At 42.9% G+C, this 17,251-nt stretch overlaps 1 protein-coding gene across 1 annotated transcript in view; it reads right to left on the reverse strand.

Moving 5' to 3' along the window:
• Positions 1-17,251, reverse strand: part of SLC37A3 (solute carrier family 37 member 3) — a 45,717-nt gene that overhangs the window by 13,512 nt on the left and 14,954 nt on the right. Inside the window, exons 4-8 of the mRNA XM_082846187.1 lie at positions 14,391-14,483; positions 10,459-10,542; positions 8,470-8,615; positions 2,745-2,841; positions 458-542 (exon numbers count right to left, since the gene is read on the reverse strand). Of these exons, the coding sequence (XP_082702313.1) occupies positions 458-542; positions 2,745-2,841; positions 8,470-8,615; positions 10,459-10,542; positions 14,391-14,483 (505 nt within the window). The remainder of the gene's footprint in view (positions 1-457; positions 543-2,744; positions 2,842-8,469; positions 8,616-10,458; positions 10,543-14,390; positions 14,484-17,251) is intronic.

Here is a 17,251-nt window from a genome sequence, read left to right on the forward strand (position 1 = left end):
ACGTGCTCTTAAACTGACATGTCTCTTTAGTATACTCAAAAGATAGAAGAATCATACATCTATCTGCTTCTGTGGTTTCACTTGTACACGTTCTGTATTTAACCACAGATAAGTATCACACTAAATTATTTTTATGAAGGAAAAGAAATCTGTCTCAAGAAGTGAAATTCGAAATACATCCATGCTAATTTCTAGCCAGCATCTCCATTATAAAACCCATTTGCAAATGATGAGTTTTCCCTGAATCTATAAAAAGGTGAGCCTCACTGCCTCAAACATTTGCAGCTGTGCCAGGAGAGGCCGCAGCGTCAACAGGATACAAACAGCAATACTGCTCCTTGCATTCACTGAAAGGAGCTCACAGTTCTCTTAGGAAGAAAGAGATAGGCTGTTCTGGCCACAGGTTTCTCTTTGCCTATAATAGTAAGACGTTCTGAGTAGAAGAGCAGCTTCTCACCAATTTCTTCAGGTGATACCAAGAGTCCAAAGAAGATGATGATCCCACCAGCAAACTGCACAGCCGCCGTCACCAGAAAGGCATACTGGAGGGGGAAGGGAAAGGTGTTCCTGACGCATCTGAGATGCTCATTAAAGGCACATTCATTAGAGGCACACGGGGGGAGGACAGGGCGACTGGAAAGGAAATGAGCGCTGAGCGCCTAGCCTGTGCCAGGCCAGGCACTGAGCTAAGTGTTTTACTTGTGTTTTCTCACAAGTTTTTCCCAGTGACTCTATGGGACTCAGAGAGGATAATTAAGGTCCACGGGACACTGAGTGGTACTATTACGATCATGAAATCAGAACTAGCTCCAAAAGTAATAATCCTTACACTACTCGGCCTCCTACAAAAGACAGTATCTGCCCTCAAAGATATTTTCCAGTTGAGGGGATTAAACAGTACACAAAATAATAGTATAAGGCAGCATGTAGCTGATAAATGAGAAGGCCCAGTCCTAATAGGAAACAAACAGAGGAACTGAATTCAGAAGAAGGAAACAGCTAAAGAGGTTGAAGGAGGGAGACAATGCTTTAGGGAGCAGCTGAAAATCATAGCAACTGACCACCTTTCCTGGCATGGCTGAGGCAAAGGCACCGGGTGGGAGGGAGATGGAAAGCCTTCTGCATGGTGCGAGCTGAGGGCTTCTGCTGGGGGTAACAGGGAAGAACACTGACTTGGAAAGGTGCTATCCAGATGAAAGACTCAAGAGCCAGGCTGCATCGCTGAATATTATTTTATTTAAGAGTGGAGCCTGATGCAGAGAGACAGGTGACAAAATTAGTTTTGCCAGAAGTCAAATCTGGGAGCAGCACGTAGGGTGAACTGAAATTCCCATCTGAGCCAATTAGTACAATCCAGGTGTGAAGCTAAGAAACCTGGGAAAAGGTGAATGTGAACACAGGAAGGACTTCCCACTGGCCCTAACTAGACCAGAATTCTTCAGGGACCAAACACTTGGTGAGCAGCTTAAAAATGTATCTGCTGCTTTTCAAAAGAGCAATTTACTTTTCAAAAGAGCAATTTACTTTTAATTATTAGGGTTTTGAACAGGCAATAGGTTGACAATGATTCAAGCAACAAAAAGTAGAAGATGTATAGTTAAACCCTCCCTCCCATCCCTTCTCCCAGCCATTCAATTCTCATTTTTCCACATATAAGCACTGTTATTTCATTTTTACTTTGCAGAGATTGTTTTGGAAACATACAAGCCAATACAATAGATACTCTTTAATTCTTCCTCCATTTCACACAAATGGCAGCATTCAACACACACGGTTATGCACCCTTGCTTTCTTCACTTAACACACCATTGAGCTGTTTCCCTGTCAGGACATTAGGGCTGCATAATTCTATTTCACAGCTGCACAGCATTCCACTGAATAGGAGTTCCTTAGTATAATTATTTCCCTTTTGGTTGACATGTTACCAATCTTTTGCTATTACAAATAATGTTGAAGTAAATAACCTTGTAGATGTATCTCTCTGTACATGCTGAAGTATATTCACCAATGGGATTAACTCACAGATGTGGAACTGCTTGGTGAGAGCCATTATAATTTTGATAGACCATACTGACCCCAAGAGGGGTTATTTACTCTCCCATCTGCAATGCCTGTTTTGTCACATCCTCATAAACATGTTACCAAGCTTTGGGGTTTTTACCAATAAAATAAGTATACGGTGTCGTTTCTTTTCTTTTTTTTTTTACAGTGTAGTTTTAATTTGCATTTCTCTGCCGACTACACCTAAACTCCATAAGGGTAGAGATTTTTGTCTCTTGGTCAGGGCTCTATTCTTTACTGCCTTGGGGCACTTAGAGGAGCTTAAAAATATTTACTGAATGAAGGAATAAATTCTGAGTGAAGTGGAATACCCTGCCGTATGTTTACAAGCCATTTCTATTTCCTTTTCATGAACTACAGAGTCAAATCCTTTACCTTTCTTTCTGTGTGTTGGTCTTTTTCTTATCAATTTGTGGGCATTCTTTATATATTAAGGAAATTAGCTCTTTATCTGTAACATAAGTTGCAAATACTTTTCCCCAACCAATATGTCTTTAGATTTGGTTGTTTTTCCATCACTAATTTTTTAACGTGTTTGAATTTACCAAGAGTTTGTCCACTCTTAATACAAACCTTGCCCCACCCAGACATAGCTCTAGGTCATTTTAAATGGTCACAGGATTATTTCCTAAAATAGAAAATATATTTATATACTCAAGAAAAAGCTAGAAAGAAACACCTACCTCATAACCATACTGCAGAACGGAAGAAGCTAGACATGCTCCCAAAATATTGCCCACTGAGGCGCAGGCACTCCAGAGACCAAAAACAACTCCTCGTCTAGATGGGAACAGTGCAAAACAGAAGACAATAGAATCAGAAGGGATTTTATGTGCAGTTCAAATACAAAATGGCCAAAATAGTGCAGGTTCGCATTACAAAGAATCAATATTCTATTTTAACGTTTTTTTAAAGTACACCCAAATGGCAAAACATCAGGTAGGTCTCTTCTAACTCTAAGATTTTATTATAAGTTCAATTTGGGGCTCACTGAAAAACACCATTAAGAGAATTTAAAAAGACAAGCCACAGATTGGGAGAAACTATTTGGATATCATTTATCTGACAGAAGACTTGTCACTGGAATATAAAGAACTCTCGAAACTCAATAAGGTGAAAAACAGACAATGCAATAAAATGTTAAAGAGTATAAATCTACAATAATCTCAAATACAAAGTTTCTGAAAAAGGGGCAAAAGATTTTAATAAATACTTCACACACAAAAAAAATAAGATGCGGAATTCCCTGGTGGCGCAGTGGTTAAGAATCCGCCTGCCAATGCAGGGGACACGGTTTGAGCCCTGGTCCGGGAAGATCCTACATGCCATGGAGCAACTAAGCCCATGCACCACAACTACTGAGCCAGAGCTCTAGAGCCCACAAGCCACAACTACTGAGCCCACGTGCCACAACTACTGAAGCCTGCGTGCCTAGAGCCCATGCTCCGCTACAAGAGAAGCCACCGCAATTAGAAGCCCATGCACTGCAACGAAGAGTAGTCCCGCTCACCACAACTAGAAAAAGCCTGAGTGCAGCAACAAAGACCCAATGCAGCCATAAAATAAATTAAATAAATAAATAAATAAATTTATATTAAAAAAAAAAGAATCCGCCTGCCAATGCAGGGGATACGGGTTCAATCCCTGGTCCAGGAAGATCCCACATGCCACGGAGCAACTAAGCCCATGTGCCACAACTGCCTGTGCTCTAGAGCCCGCAAGCCACAACTACTGAGCCCGTGCGCCCTAGCGCCCGTGTGCCGCAACTACTGAGCCTGTGTGCTGCAACAAGTGATGCCCACGCGCGTAGAGTCCATGCTCCGCAACAAGAGAAGCCACTGCAATGAGAAGTCCATGAACCGCAACCAAGAATAGCCCCCGCTCACCGCAACAAGAGAAAGCCTGCGCGCAACGAAGACCCAACACAGCCAAAAAATTTAAAAAATTAAAAATAAATAAGATGCAAATAAGCACATGAAAAGATGCTCAACATCATCAGACATTAGGGAAATGCAAATTAAAACCACAAGGAGGTATCACTACACACCTACTAGAATAGCTAAAATCAAAACACACTGAGCATACCAAGTGTTGACAAGGATGTATAGCACCTAGAATCCTTATACTCTGCTGGTGGGAATGTAAAATGGTTCAACCACTTTAGAAGAAATTGCCAGTTTCTTAAAAAGATAAACACACCCCTATCATATGATCCAGCCATCCTACTCCAAGGTATGTATCCAAGGGAAGTGAAAGCATATGTCCATACAAGGATTCATCAACAAATATTCACAGTAGCTTTACTAGTAAAAGCCGAAAACTAAAAGCCTGAATGTTCACCGATAGGTGAACAGATAAATTGTGATATAATGGATGACTCCTCAGCTATAAAAAGGAATGGAGGGCTTCCCTGGTGGCGCAGTGGTTGAGAATCTGCCTGCTAATGCAGGGGACACAGGTTCGAGCCCTGGTCTGGGAGGATCCCACATGCCACGGAGCAACTAGGCCCGTGAGCCACAACTACTGAGCCTGCGCATCCGGAGCCTGTGCTCCGCAACAGGAGAGGCCGCGAGAGTGAGAGGCCCGTGCACCGCAATGAAGAGTGGCCCCCGCTTGCCACAACTAGAGAAAGCCCTCGCACAGAAACGAAGACCCAACACAGCAAAAATAAATTAAAAAATAAAAATAAATAAAAATAACAAAATAAAAAAAAGGAATGGAGACATGAATTAATCTCAACGTTACTGTGCCGAGTGGAAGAACACAGTCAAGAAGACATACTGTGTGATTCCATTTATATAAAATTTTAGAAAATTCAGATTAAAGTGACAGAAAGCAAATCAGTGGTTGACTGGAGACGGCAGTGGGAGGGAGGAATTACCAAGGGGCATGAGGAAACTTTGGGAGTGATGGATATGTCATGATCTTAATTGTGATGATACTTCTACAGGTGCATGCATGCCAAAGCTCATCCAACTGTACCCTTTGAACATGTGCAGCATATTGTATACCTCAATAAGGCCATCAAAAAAAAAAATGGATATGTGGATGAAGAGTCTGTGGAAGGGAAACTAGCTATTACAATAGTCCTGGAGAAAAACAACTAGCTCTGGACATAGGCAATGGCAGTAGGGCTGCTGAAAAAAGAAAAAGACAAAAAAAAAAAGCAGTTAAGAAAAATTAATTTTTTTAACGTTTAAATTTGTGTATTAGGACTTCCCTGGTAGTGTAGTGGTTAAGAACCCACCTGCCAATGCAGGGGACACGGGTTTGAGACCTGGTCCGGGAAGATCCCACATGTCACAGAGCAACTAAGCCCGTGCACCACAACTACTGAGCCTGCGCTCTAGAGCCCGCAAGCCACAACTGTTGAGCCCATGTGCCACAACTACTGAAGCCCGCACACCTAGAGCCCGTGCTCCGCAACGAGAAGCCACCGCAATGAGAAGCCGGCGCACCACAACGAAGAGTAGCCCCCCGCTCGCCACAACTAGAGAAAGCCCACGCGCAGCAACAAAGACCCAACACAGCCAAAAAATAAATCAATCAATCAATAAATAAATTTATTTTTTTAAAAATGTATGTGTTACATTTTTAAAACTAGTATTAAAAAATAAATTTGTGGGCTTCCGTGGTGGCGCAGTGGTTGAGAGTCCGCCTGCCGATGCAGGGGACACGAGTTCGTGCCCCGGTCCGAGAAGATCCCACATGCCGCGGAGCGGCTGGGCCCGTGAGCCATGGTCGCTGAGCCTGCACGTCCAGAGCCTCTGCTCCGCAACAGGAGAGGCCACAACAGTGAGAGGCCCGTGTACCACAAAACAAACAAACAAACAACAACAAAAAAAAAATTTGTATTTTATTCTACTTAATACATATCAATAACACACGGTGTTAGGTCTAGGTTCTTCAGCTCTTTCAACATTTTTATAACTTCACTGAGACAGAAGGAATCTTAGAAATGAACAGGTAGACAACATTTAACAGTGAAAAATAAAGTCTTTTCAGAAGTCCCAGCTCTGCCACTTCCAGCTGGGTGATCTCCAGCAAGTCCCAGCCCAGGCTCAGGGCTCTCATCTGGAAAGCGCTGTGCTCCTCAAAGGAATGAGTGCAGTGACAGAGTTGACAGTTTGGGCCTACAAGGGTGTACCTACTAGTACTACCTGCCTCAATGTGTTTTAAAAAACTATGACCCCGACAACGGGAGGAGGGACACGATTCAGCCAAGGTAATAGCTTTCCAAGGCAACGTCCTCAGTGGATCACAAACCTACCAAGAGCGTCCTAGAGGGTCTGAATAACACTGGCTGACCAAAGACATGATTTCAGAAGAAACTGGCTGAAAACAACTGTGACTTTAAGTTATCATAGTTTTATTGGTACTTCATGGTTTATTGTTACATTTCACAGGAAGAGTCACTGAGTCAGGCAATGCATCACTGATTTCACTTACTAGTGTTATTTGCTTAAAAACAAGCTGTCTTACTTTCAAAAGTAAACTGTAATGGCCTTCTTGAATTTGTGACTGAGCCAGAGAAATAATCAAGGTCAGCCTACCCAGTCACTGCCACCTACCACCAAGTGTCACCCAATTTATAAAAGTTCAGATAAGGACTATCTCAAAATTATACACGTCAAAGTGATTATCCTTGAAGTAACAGGATTTCAGGTGGTTTTACCTTTATTTCTCTGTGTTCATTCATATTATCTGGTTTGGCTACAATAATCAAGTAACCTTTGTATAATTTTCAAAAATCACGCTTGGAAAGAAGTTATGTTAAAAATCTTAATAAAAATAAATAACACACAAGCAGACAGCATCTCCTACTCCAAAAGAAAACTAAAGTATCCCGGGGGAATGAGTACCTCCGAAAATCAACTGTTAAACCAGTGACGCTAGAGTTGGAAAGAACTGGAAATCACTAGCACACTGAACATAATCAGAGCATTCTCATTAAGCGGTGCTGATTCTAACCACAAGGCATTTTACAGGTGAACTTTCACAACAATACAGAGATCATTAGCCAGCAAGCACCTCTACTCCTACTATGAGACTGGGGAAGCTGGAAAGCCGAGAGGAGTTGGTCAAAGCATGCACTGATCACGCGGCGGGTGGATAATGCCTGCTGTGCACACTGGTCCCTACGTAAAAGAGTAAACAAACAAAAAACATAGAGCCATCGATGAAATAAAATGTGCATCTCACAACACATAAATATTTATCCAGGACAAATGATAGAAATCCAAATTAACAGTATTCCTAAAGGCAGAGTGTCATAAACAATGATAAACAACAAAGGCAGAGTGCCACAAACAACAATAAACAACAAAGCCAGGTCTTTGGGTAGCTCAATTTATTTTCTATCCTGTAAATTAAGTATGGTTCTTCTTGAGTGGCAGTAGGTGCCCATCCTCAAGCCATGGCCCCCGCCACACACACACAAACTCACATACAACTGATAAGTACTTAAAGGTTTATGGAAAAAATGGCCAACTTAACTAAGCCCCAAGTTTGGCATTCTTCATCTGCATTTTCCTTTTTTTTTTTTTTTAAAGGGAACTTTATTTTTTGTTATTTATTTATTTATTTTTGGCTGCGTTGGGCCTTCATTGCTGCGTGCAGGCTTTCTTTTGTTGTGGCGAGCAGGGACTACTCTTTTTTTTTTTTTTGGGGGGGGGGGACTACTCTTTGATGCAGCACACAGGCTTTTCGTTGCCGTGGCTTCTCTTGTTGTGGAGCATGGGCTCTAGAGTGCGCATGCTTCAGTAGTTGTGACTCGCAGGCTCAGTAGTTGTGGCGCACAGGCTTAGTTGCTCCACGGCATGTGGGATCTTCCTGGACCAGGGCTCGAACCTGCGTCACCTGCACTGGCAGGTGGATTCTTAACCACTGCGCCACCAGGGAAGCCCCATCTGCATCTTCTTGAAGCCTTTGCTCTGTGACCTTAGGGCAAGCCCTATGGATAACTTCTGGCCTCAGTTTCCTTATCTTTAAGAAGGTTAAACTAGATCACTGAGTCTCAAAAAAAAGGGAAAGCAAAACCCACAGGAAGATACATGATGAGATGGCACGTGAGATTTGTTATTATGGTGTGTTATTTATGTTCTCTAAAGGGAAGATTTAAAAAAAAAAAAAATTTGAGACGTACGGCCTTAGCCACACTCAATATCTGACCATGGCCAGGAGACTGCTGTGAATGAGTCCCACAGGCTAGACCATATCTAGGGTCCACATTATTTCCAATGTACTTTGACATGAAAACTCCTCTCCCGGCTGCTCTAAACTTTCTAAAATAGAGGGAAGACGTGGGTGGTGTCGAAGGGATCAAGTGCATTGACTCTGACAAGTCTTGAACAATCCCATATTAAAACTACTTAAGTAGAGAAATGAAAGGAGGAGGAAGTGGCATACCCAGCTTTCCCAAACCAGTTGCCCATAACAGCAACGACGCAGGGCCAACCAGTGGACTGCAGCAGGCCATTCACGATCCACAGGCTACAGTATAGCCCCTTGTTGTAGAAATGCAGCCATTCTGTGAGAGTGCCAAAGACAAATACCTTAGAGAAGAAGAAAGAAAAAGACACATGTAACATCCTTGTGGACACCCCGACTAAAGACCCTATGTGAAAGATACAGTCAATGTCTGGGGCCTGAGAGACGTGTGGCCAACTCTTCAGATGCTCCCGCCCAGAGCAGCGCTGAGTGAGACCACCACCAAACCACCCCCACCAGAGAGGCAGAGATGGCAAAGGGCGTAAAACACAGCGAGGACCATCCTTCCAACTTGCATCTTCAACTCTAAAAGGTTAAGTCCCGATTGTTGGACCTCTTTTTACATTATTTCCCTTTCCTCTTGTTTATGGAAGACAGCTCTGGGGACTACCTGACTTCACATGTTTAAATATCGTTAGAACAGCCCAGGCACATCACGCGGACCAGAAAGCGCCAGCTATTATTAACACCGTGCCTAATAAGTGCATTGGCGTAACTTGTGATTGGCTCAATCATTTGGTGGCATTCATCAAAGGACTGCTTTTTTCCAGGCATTCTGCTCGGCGTGGGCATTTTATTTGTAGTCAGTCTCCTTCGGGAATATTTGGCATGGGTTTCAAACTGGTATGTCTAATACTGTATGATTCCAGTTATATGACATTCTGGAATGAGCAAAGCTATAACGACAGAAAAACAGTCAGTGCCTGCCAGAGGCTGGGGGCAGAAGGAAGGGCGGCAGTTACACAACTATACTCACTTGTCAAAATTCAGGAGTATACACTAAAAAGGGTGAGTTTATTGAGTTTATGTACATACTTCAATTTGTCAAAAAACGTAAAAAAAAAAAAAAACAAGAAAGTATGTATACAGGTTTAAAAATAGTATGTATATATGTGTGGGTGAGCAGCTTGTGAATAAATAAAGTGCTTCAATCTCTGAAATAGAAAAAGAAGTTTTTCCCCATACACAAATGGCAGACATTGAAAAACAATAATAGAGTCTAACTAAACTCCATGCTTTCATTCAATCAACAAAAATTTATCACCAGATGCTTGTAAGCAAATAAAGATGAATCAAATATGGATCTTGCCCTCTATAGCACTTAATACACCAGCCACTGTTCCAAATGCCCCACACACAGTAACACACAGAACCCTCACTGCAACCCCAGGTGGAGGTATTCAAAAGGGGAGGCTAAAGCACACAGAAGCCGTAGCTGGAAACTCCCGGGGAAGGACTGAAACCCAGGCGGTGCAGGTCTGGGGAAGTCTATGGTCTTAATCACCCCACTGCAGGCTCCTAGGGAAAGCAAGACCGACACAGAAACAAGCAGGCTGAGCAGCAGACAAGAGAAGTGCCTTCAAAGAAATCCAGGCACGGGAGCTCAGGACAGGGAAGGATGACTTCCGGGAGTGGGGCTGGTAAAGTAAGGCATAATGAAACAAGAGTCATTTGGCCAATGACTTGAAGGAGACGCTGAGTTATACTATCAAGAGCTGAACAGAGAGCATTCAAGGCAGGAAGAACAGCAGGAACGATAGCCGTGAGGTAGGAGGCAGCAGGATATGTTAGGGCCACAAAAGGTATTGATAGTTTGATGTGGGAGTGCAGAGAGGTGAAGCACAGGACAGACATGACTGTAGAGGCGGGCTGGGACCAGGTTCTCAGGGGCACTGGATGCCAGGCAAGTTACGCTTTGATTTTGCTGGTGACTGAGCATCAAGCAAGGGGCATGATTGAAGTCATACTTTAAGGACATACCTAAGCGAAAAGGCACAGAAGGGATCAGAACACTGAAGATTAATTTTTCTATTCTACTCTATATACAGAAGTGGGGGACTGCTTGGATTGTAAAATACCTGGCTGAGACAACAGTAATAGCAATAAGAATAACACCTTTCAACTTACCACTAATGCAGAGGAGCACATGCCAAAAGACAGAACCCATCGCAAATTAAGCCGATCCCCAACGATACCACTGATGAAAAGGCCCTAAAAATAAAGCATTTTATTTTATAGCTCTGGATAACAACACAGCCTGGAAAAAGTGAAATGCATTCCAAAGCAAACAAGGCAAGGCAAACAAAACACAAAAATTAAATCTCATTCTCGTGCCTAGCCTAGCCGTCTAAATCACTTTCACTAACACTTCAGGAAATGACAATTGTTTCTGCACGCTATACTGTAAATACTTCATGCACCAAGACAGTACAATTCAGTGCAAATTTCCATTCTATTTGATCCCCTAACTGCCTAAGAGACTGAAAAGAAAAGAAAAAAAAAAAAACAAAGAATAATTCTAATAAAACAAGCACACAAATATATTTCCTCTTCTAGAACAGATGAACTCCTAAAAATCAGTTACCTGCTTTCCCAAAGGGATTCCTCTTAGCCATTTGCGTTCTGAATTAAGATGTTACGTGTCCTGCAGAACAGAAGCTTTGGGGGCACATGCACTGCCTGCTTAATCTGATCCTTGGGTTTCATGACATCACGAGGCAAGGAGAGCACGGAGGCAGAGACAATAATCAGTTGAAGAGAGGCACAAATGTTCTGCCTTCTGCTCTCCTCCCACTGAGTGGCAGGAATTAAAATGCCGAGATCATGGCAGCAAGGCAGCCAAAAAGCTAAGGGCAACACACTTTAGGTTTCTTCCACAAATATGTAAAATGAATAAATGTCTTGACTAAATACCTAAATTCAGATACAAGTGTTTCTCATAAATTGACTACATTATAAATATAATATAGCTGTATAAATATATCTATATTAGAGAAAATTTAGATGATAAACGGCATAATAAATGTTTCTCCCTCATTATTGTCAAGCTTTCACTACATCAAAAGAGGTACCCGCAAACATTAGAGAAGAGTCTATGTTCTATAGCTCCAATTCACATGGTCTTATACTATACATAGTGGGGGGGGGGGGTGAAGAAAATCTCTCAATTATGTTTCAGATTAGGCAACCAATTTATTCTGTATTGCTCCAAAGGTCCACACAATACCTGGCAGTTACAGAAGGAAATGTAGCTCAATATAAAGAGCTATGATCACTGGTTTTTCATGGCATTTATCTTTTATCTCCTAAACCTATTTAATCCTATAGACAACTATTATCATCATAATTCTGTATCATCATAACTCTGTAGGTAAGGAAACTAAGTATCAAAAAAAAGGTTAAATTCCATTTTGATACGAAGCTTATCATAGCTAGTTGGTGGTGGTGAGCTAGTGGTTCCATGAGACGACACAGCCTCTTCTAAGGCTGAAGGAGAAACATCACTGGGAGTGCTCCAGCCAAAGCCAAGCGATCCTATATTGGGATTTTGTACAGAAAAGGCTGGCCTGATCATCAGAAAATCTACAAACAACAAATGCTGGAGAGGGTGTGGAGAAAAGGGAACCCTCTTGCACTGTTGGTAGGAATGTAAATTCCCACAGCCACTATGGAGAACAGTATGGAGGTTCCTTAAAAAAATAAAAATAGGGCTTTCCTGCTGGCGCAGTGGTTGAAGAGTGCGCCTGCCGATGCAGGGGACACGGGTTCGTGCCCCGGTCCAGGAAGATCCCACGTGCCACAGAGCGGATAGGCCCGTGAGCCATGGCCGCTAGGCCTGCGTGTCCAGAGCCTGTGCTCTGCAACAGGAGAGGCCACATCAGTGAGAGGCCCGGGTACCGCAAAAAAAAAAATAGAACTACCATACGACCCAGCAATCCCACTACTGGGCATGTACCCAGAAAAAACCATAATTCAAAAAGACACATGCACCCCAATGTTCATTACAGCTCTATTTATAATAGCCAGGTCATGGAAGCAACCTAAATGTCCACTGACAGACAAATGGATAAAGAAGATGTGGTGCATATATACAATGAAATATTACTCAGCCATAAAAAGGAACGAAATTGGGTCGTTTGTAGAGACATGGATGGACCTAGAGACTGTCATACAGAGTGAAGTAAGTTAGAAAGAGAAAAATAAACATTGTATATTAACGCATATATGTGGAATCTAGAAAAATGGTATGGATGAACTGGTCTGCAAGGCAGAAACAGAGACACAGATGTAGAGAACAAACGTATGGACACCAAGGGGGGAAAGCAGGTGGAGAGGGGTGGGATGAACTGGGAGACTAGGATTGACATGTATACACTAATATGTATAAAATAGATAACTAATAAGAACCTGCTGTATAGCACAGGGAACTCCACTTCACTGTACAGTAGAAACTAACACAACATTGTAAAACAACTATACCCCAATTAAAAAAAATAAAAAGGCTGGCCTGAGAAGCTAGGCTAAATGATCCAAGATCTGCTCCAACTATGTCTGTAAGTTTCCTCTTCAAAGAAAAGATATTCTAGTAACCACCCAAATAAACATTTGGAGATTACTTTGGGACTTTCACCCAGCATTTCACATCACCTGCACATTTATACCTAAAAGGCTTTTTTATAACTGGACACTTTTTTTTTTTTTTTTTGCGGTACGTGGGCCTCTCACTGTTGTGGCCTCTCCTGTTGCAGAGCACAGGCCCCGGACGCGCAGGCCCAGCGGCCATGGCTCACGGGCCCAGCCGCTCCGCAGCATGTGGGATCCTCCCAGACTGGGGCACGAACCCGCGTCCCCTCCATCGGCAGGCGGACTCTCAACCACTTCGCCACCAGGGAAGCCCTATAACTGGACACATTTTAAAGATAAACAGTAAGATGCTGGGGAGAAAAGGTGAGACTGCTCCCCCGGGGGCACAGCTCCAGCTATGGCCACCACCGCTCTAATTCAGCAGCCACCACAGACACTTCCTAAGACCAGACAGAGACTCTGGCTGCCCGATCCCAGGATACTCCCTCAGCCAGAGCTGGCCCCGGCTGTCCCGGTTCTGCTCCCAGGACGATGCCACCCTCTCGCGGTTCTCCTGCTCCCTCTCAGCCTCCCTGGCCCACCCCTCATCTTCCCCACCTCGAAATACTGGAAACGCCCCAGCCCCGGCTCAGTCTTCCTACCTCCTCCCTGTCCTTATCAACTCTCCTGACCATTTTCATCCAGTCTCATAATTTAAAAAATCATCTACAGGACTTCCCTGGTGGTCCAGTGGTTAAGATTCCACACTCCCAATGCAGGGGGTCTGGGTTCAATCCCTGGTCAGGGAACTAGATCCCGCATGCATGCTGCAACTAAGAGTTCGCATGCCACAACTAAGGAGGCTGCGAGCTGCAACTTAGGAGCCCTCCTGCCGCAACTAAGAAGCCCACGTGCTGCAAGTAAGGAGCCAGTGAGCCACAACTAAGACCCAGCATGACCAAATAAATAAATAAATTTTAAAAAATAAAAATAAAAAATCATCTATATGTGAAGGGCTCTGAAATCTCCACCTACACTCAGGCCTCTGCTCTTCACGAGGTCCTCCCCGGCCGTCCTACATACACGACAAACCCCCTCCTGCCCCCCCACCCGGGCCTCGCTCTTTGCCACAGCACTTACCACCTTCGAATACATTCAGTCATTTACTTATTTACAGCATTTTGTTATCATTTGTCTCCCTTAGCTCCCACTCAAGAAGAGAAGCTTAAAAAAGAATATAAGCTTTATGAAGGAAGGGATTTCTCCTGTGATGCTCACTGATGAATTCCCCATCGACTAGAAAAGTACCTGGCACATGCCCGGCACATGCTAGGTGCTCAAAAAATATGTGTCGAATGGAGGAATAGAGGAATGGGAAGGACACAAAATATAAACTCTCCTCAGTCAGCAAATTCAAAATCCCTTGCCAACTTCATAAGGTTTGGAGTAATTTTACATTTTTCTTCAACGTAAAAGCCTAGAGTTCTGAGACTTACCACAGCATAGGAGAAGAGGAAGATGGTGTCAAGTGTTCCGAGGAAAAGAGTGGCTTCCTCTGCACTGGGAAACAAATGGTTGCTGCTCCAGATCTGCAGTCACACAAGAACCAGTCAGTCCCGCTGGTCCAAAGCACCTACACACACAACTACCACCCACCCCCCCATCACCAGGTGGTGATACTGAAAAGAGCAAATCAGCATTCTGTACATAAGGAAACACATATGCAAAAAAGGTCCACAAGGCCAAAATCATTTGCATAACACTAAAATGTTATTTGCTTTTTCCCTTTAACTTCTCCATTGATGGTGCAAAAGCAGTGGTGGGTAAAACTCCTGTGCCTTAGCACGGATCAAGGTGGTTACACAACTGTACTATTATATATATATATTTTTTTTAATTTATTTATTTATTTATTTAGTTTTGGCTGTGTTGGGTCTTCGTTTCTGTGAGAGGGCTTTCTCCAGTTGCGGCGAGCAGGGGCCACTCTTCATCGCGGTGCGCGGGCCTCTCACTATAGCGGCCTCTCATTGCGGAGCACAAGCTCCAGACGCGCAGGCTCAGTAGTTGTGGCTCACGGGCCCAGTTGCTCCACAGCATGTGGGATCCTCCCAGACCAGGGCTCAAACCCGTGCCCCCTGCATCGGCAGGCAGACCCCCTACCACTGCACCACCAGGGAAGCCCCACAACTGTACTATTAATCATTGTATCCTTTAATGTCGCGCAGTTTAAAAAAAAACAAAGGCAATTTCACTTAAGAATGTCCTTGGCACATGCTAGACGTTCAATGAATATTTGTCAAGCAGTAAAAATTATTGATTTTATTAAATCTGGCCCCTGAGTACATTTTTTTAAATATTTTGTGTGATGAAGCAGAAAATATGCATACAGCACTTATGCACACCAAAGTATGATGGCTATCTTGAGAAAACTGTCTGAGCTGCAAGCTGGAATGTCCTTTTTACTTGAAAGAGTGACTGACAAACAAACCCTAGTTATTCAGATTTGGGTATTTGGCAGATACTTCCTCAGAAAAGAATGAAATGAGCCTGTCACTTGAGGATCCATTCAAAGTACAAGACAGACAAATGGATCTTAATGCAAGTGTATAAAAAAGTTAATGAATACAGTTTCAGATTCCACATTGTAACTAACCTTTAAGAAATTGCCTCTTGTCAAATTCTCATGTAGTATCAAAGACAAATATCCACAATTAGCGAAAAAGGCTATTAAAATACTTCTCCCCTTCCTACTATGTATCTGTGAAAGCCAAATTCTCTTCATATACTTTAAAGGATCAAGCTGCAAGCGACTGAATTCAGAAGCAAACATGAAAACCCACTGTCTTCTATTGAGCCAGACATGAAGAGATTTGCAAAAATGTAAATCAATGCCACTCTCCTTATTAAGTGATTTTTTTCCATTTTGAAAAAGTCATTTTTCACTAAATGTTATTTATGTTAACGTGTTATAGGTTATTTAGTTCATTTATAAATAATTTAAAACCAATGTAGTTTTCTTCAATGTCTTGGTTTTAATTTCTAAAACAGTAAGTCTCCATAAATACAAACCCATAGCTCTTTGGGGTCTCCAGACCAAAAAGTTATTATACTAAATGATTTCTGAGATGGGTTATTATAGAAAATTTGACTTTGGAATATTAAAGAGAAAAATCACAATCGGCAACTTAAAATACACTGTACCTTTCAACAGAAAGTAGAATCCCCAAATTGTAAGAGAACATATAAAGTGTGATCCTAAAGCATTGTGACTCACTTCCATGAGGCTTAACGCCAACAGTCTTGTTACTTTCCCTCACACACTGCTTTCATGAGCGATAAGAAAGCAGCCCACACGGCTGAGACCCATCAGTATTTCAGTGTGCCAACTTGGGGCCCGAAATATCTCCAATTAGAGTCATTTTGCCACCTTCCTCTCTAACCACAATCTTTGATCCCTGGTGCCGTCCAGGCTCAACAGGACCCAGAATGAAGCCCTGGGGGGCACACACCAGTGTGAGGAGAATGAAGCCCTGGGGGGCACACACCAGTGTGAGGAGCTCACATTCAAGCAGCTGCTCCAAGTTTCAGGGTTTTTTTCTTTTTTCTTCTTCTCTTACTAGAAGCCACCAAAATCTCCCTGCAGGTGTGGCTGACACAAAAACTGACAGGTTTCAAACAGCTTTTTTCTGTTTAAAATTCAGCTGAAATACACTTCCGACTGCCTACTTAACAAGTGTAAACAAAACCCAAAACTAAAAAAAAAAGCAGGACTAACAAAAAGATTCAGAAAATAGGATAAAAGAGAAAAGGCTAGTGAAGAAAGTTAACATCCATAATACAGCTATACGAACAGGAGAGAAAATGACTGTCTTGAGGAAAACTGTGAGTCGCAAGCTGAAAAGTCATTTTTACTCGTAAGAGTGACCGACAGACAAACTCTAGTTATTCAGATTTGGGTATCTGGCAGATATTTCCTCAAAAGAGAATGAAATGAACCTGAAGGTCATCAACAAAGTGACTTTAAGGTGCTCAAATCTCACCCGCTGGCCTGCACGTATGCACAATTGCCATGTGAAAGGACCGGCCTGTACGTGTGGAGGCCTTTCTTGTGTTGTCAGGGGAGGGCCTGCATTAAGCTACGACAACCACTACACATTGGGGCACTTCCAGGAAACACAAAAGGTCACAGTGTGGGTTTCCTAAGTGAGAATGTTTATCACTGAACTATAGCTATGCATGGGGGTGGGGAAACTGACACGAAAGCGCTTCCTGAAGCGGCGCTCGGAGGAAGCTGAAGCTGACTTGTGTTCAGGGGTCAGGTATCTGTTGCTGTGAGAATCTGAGTAAGAGCAGCTGT

The sequence above is a fragment of the Leucopleurus acutus genome (assembly GCF_964270905.1).
Source record: "Leucopleurus acutus genome assembly, chromosome: 9".
NCBI classification, from domain to species: Eukaryota; Metazoa; Chordata; class Mammalia; order Artiodactyla; family Delphinidae; genus Leucopleurus; species Leucopleurus acutus.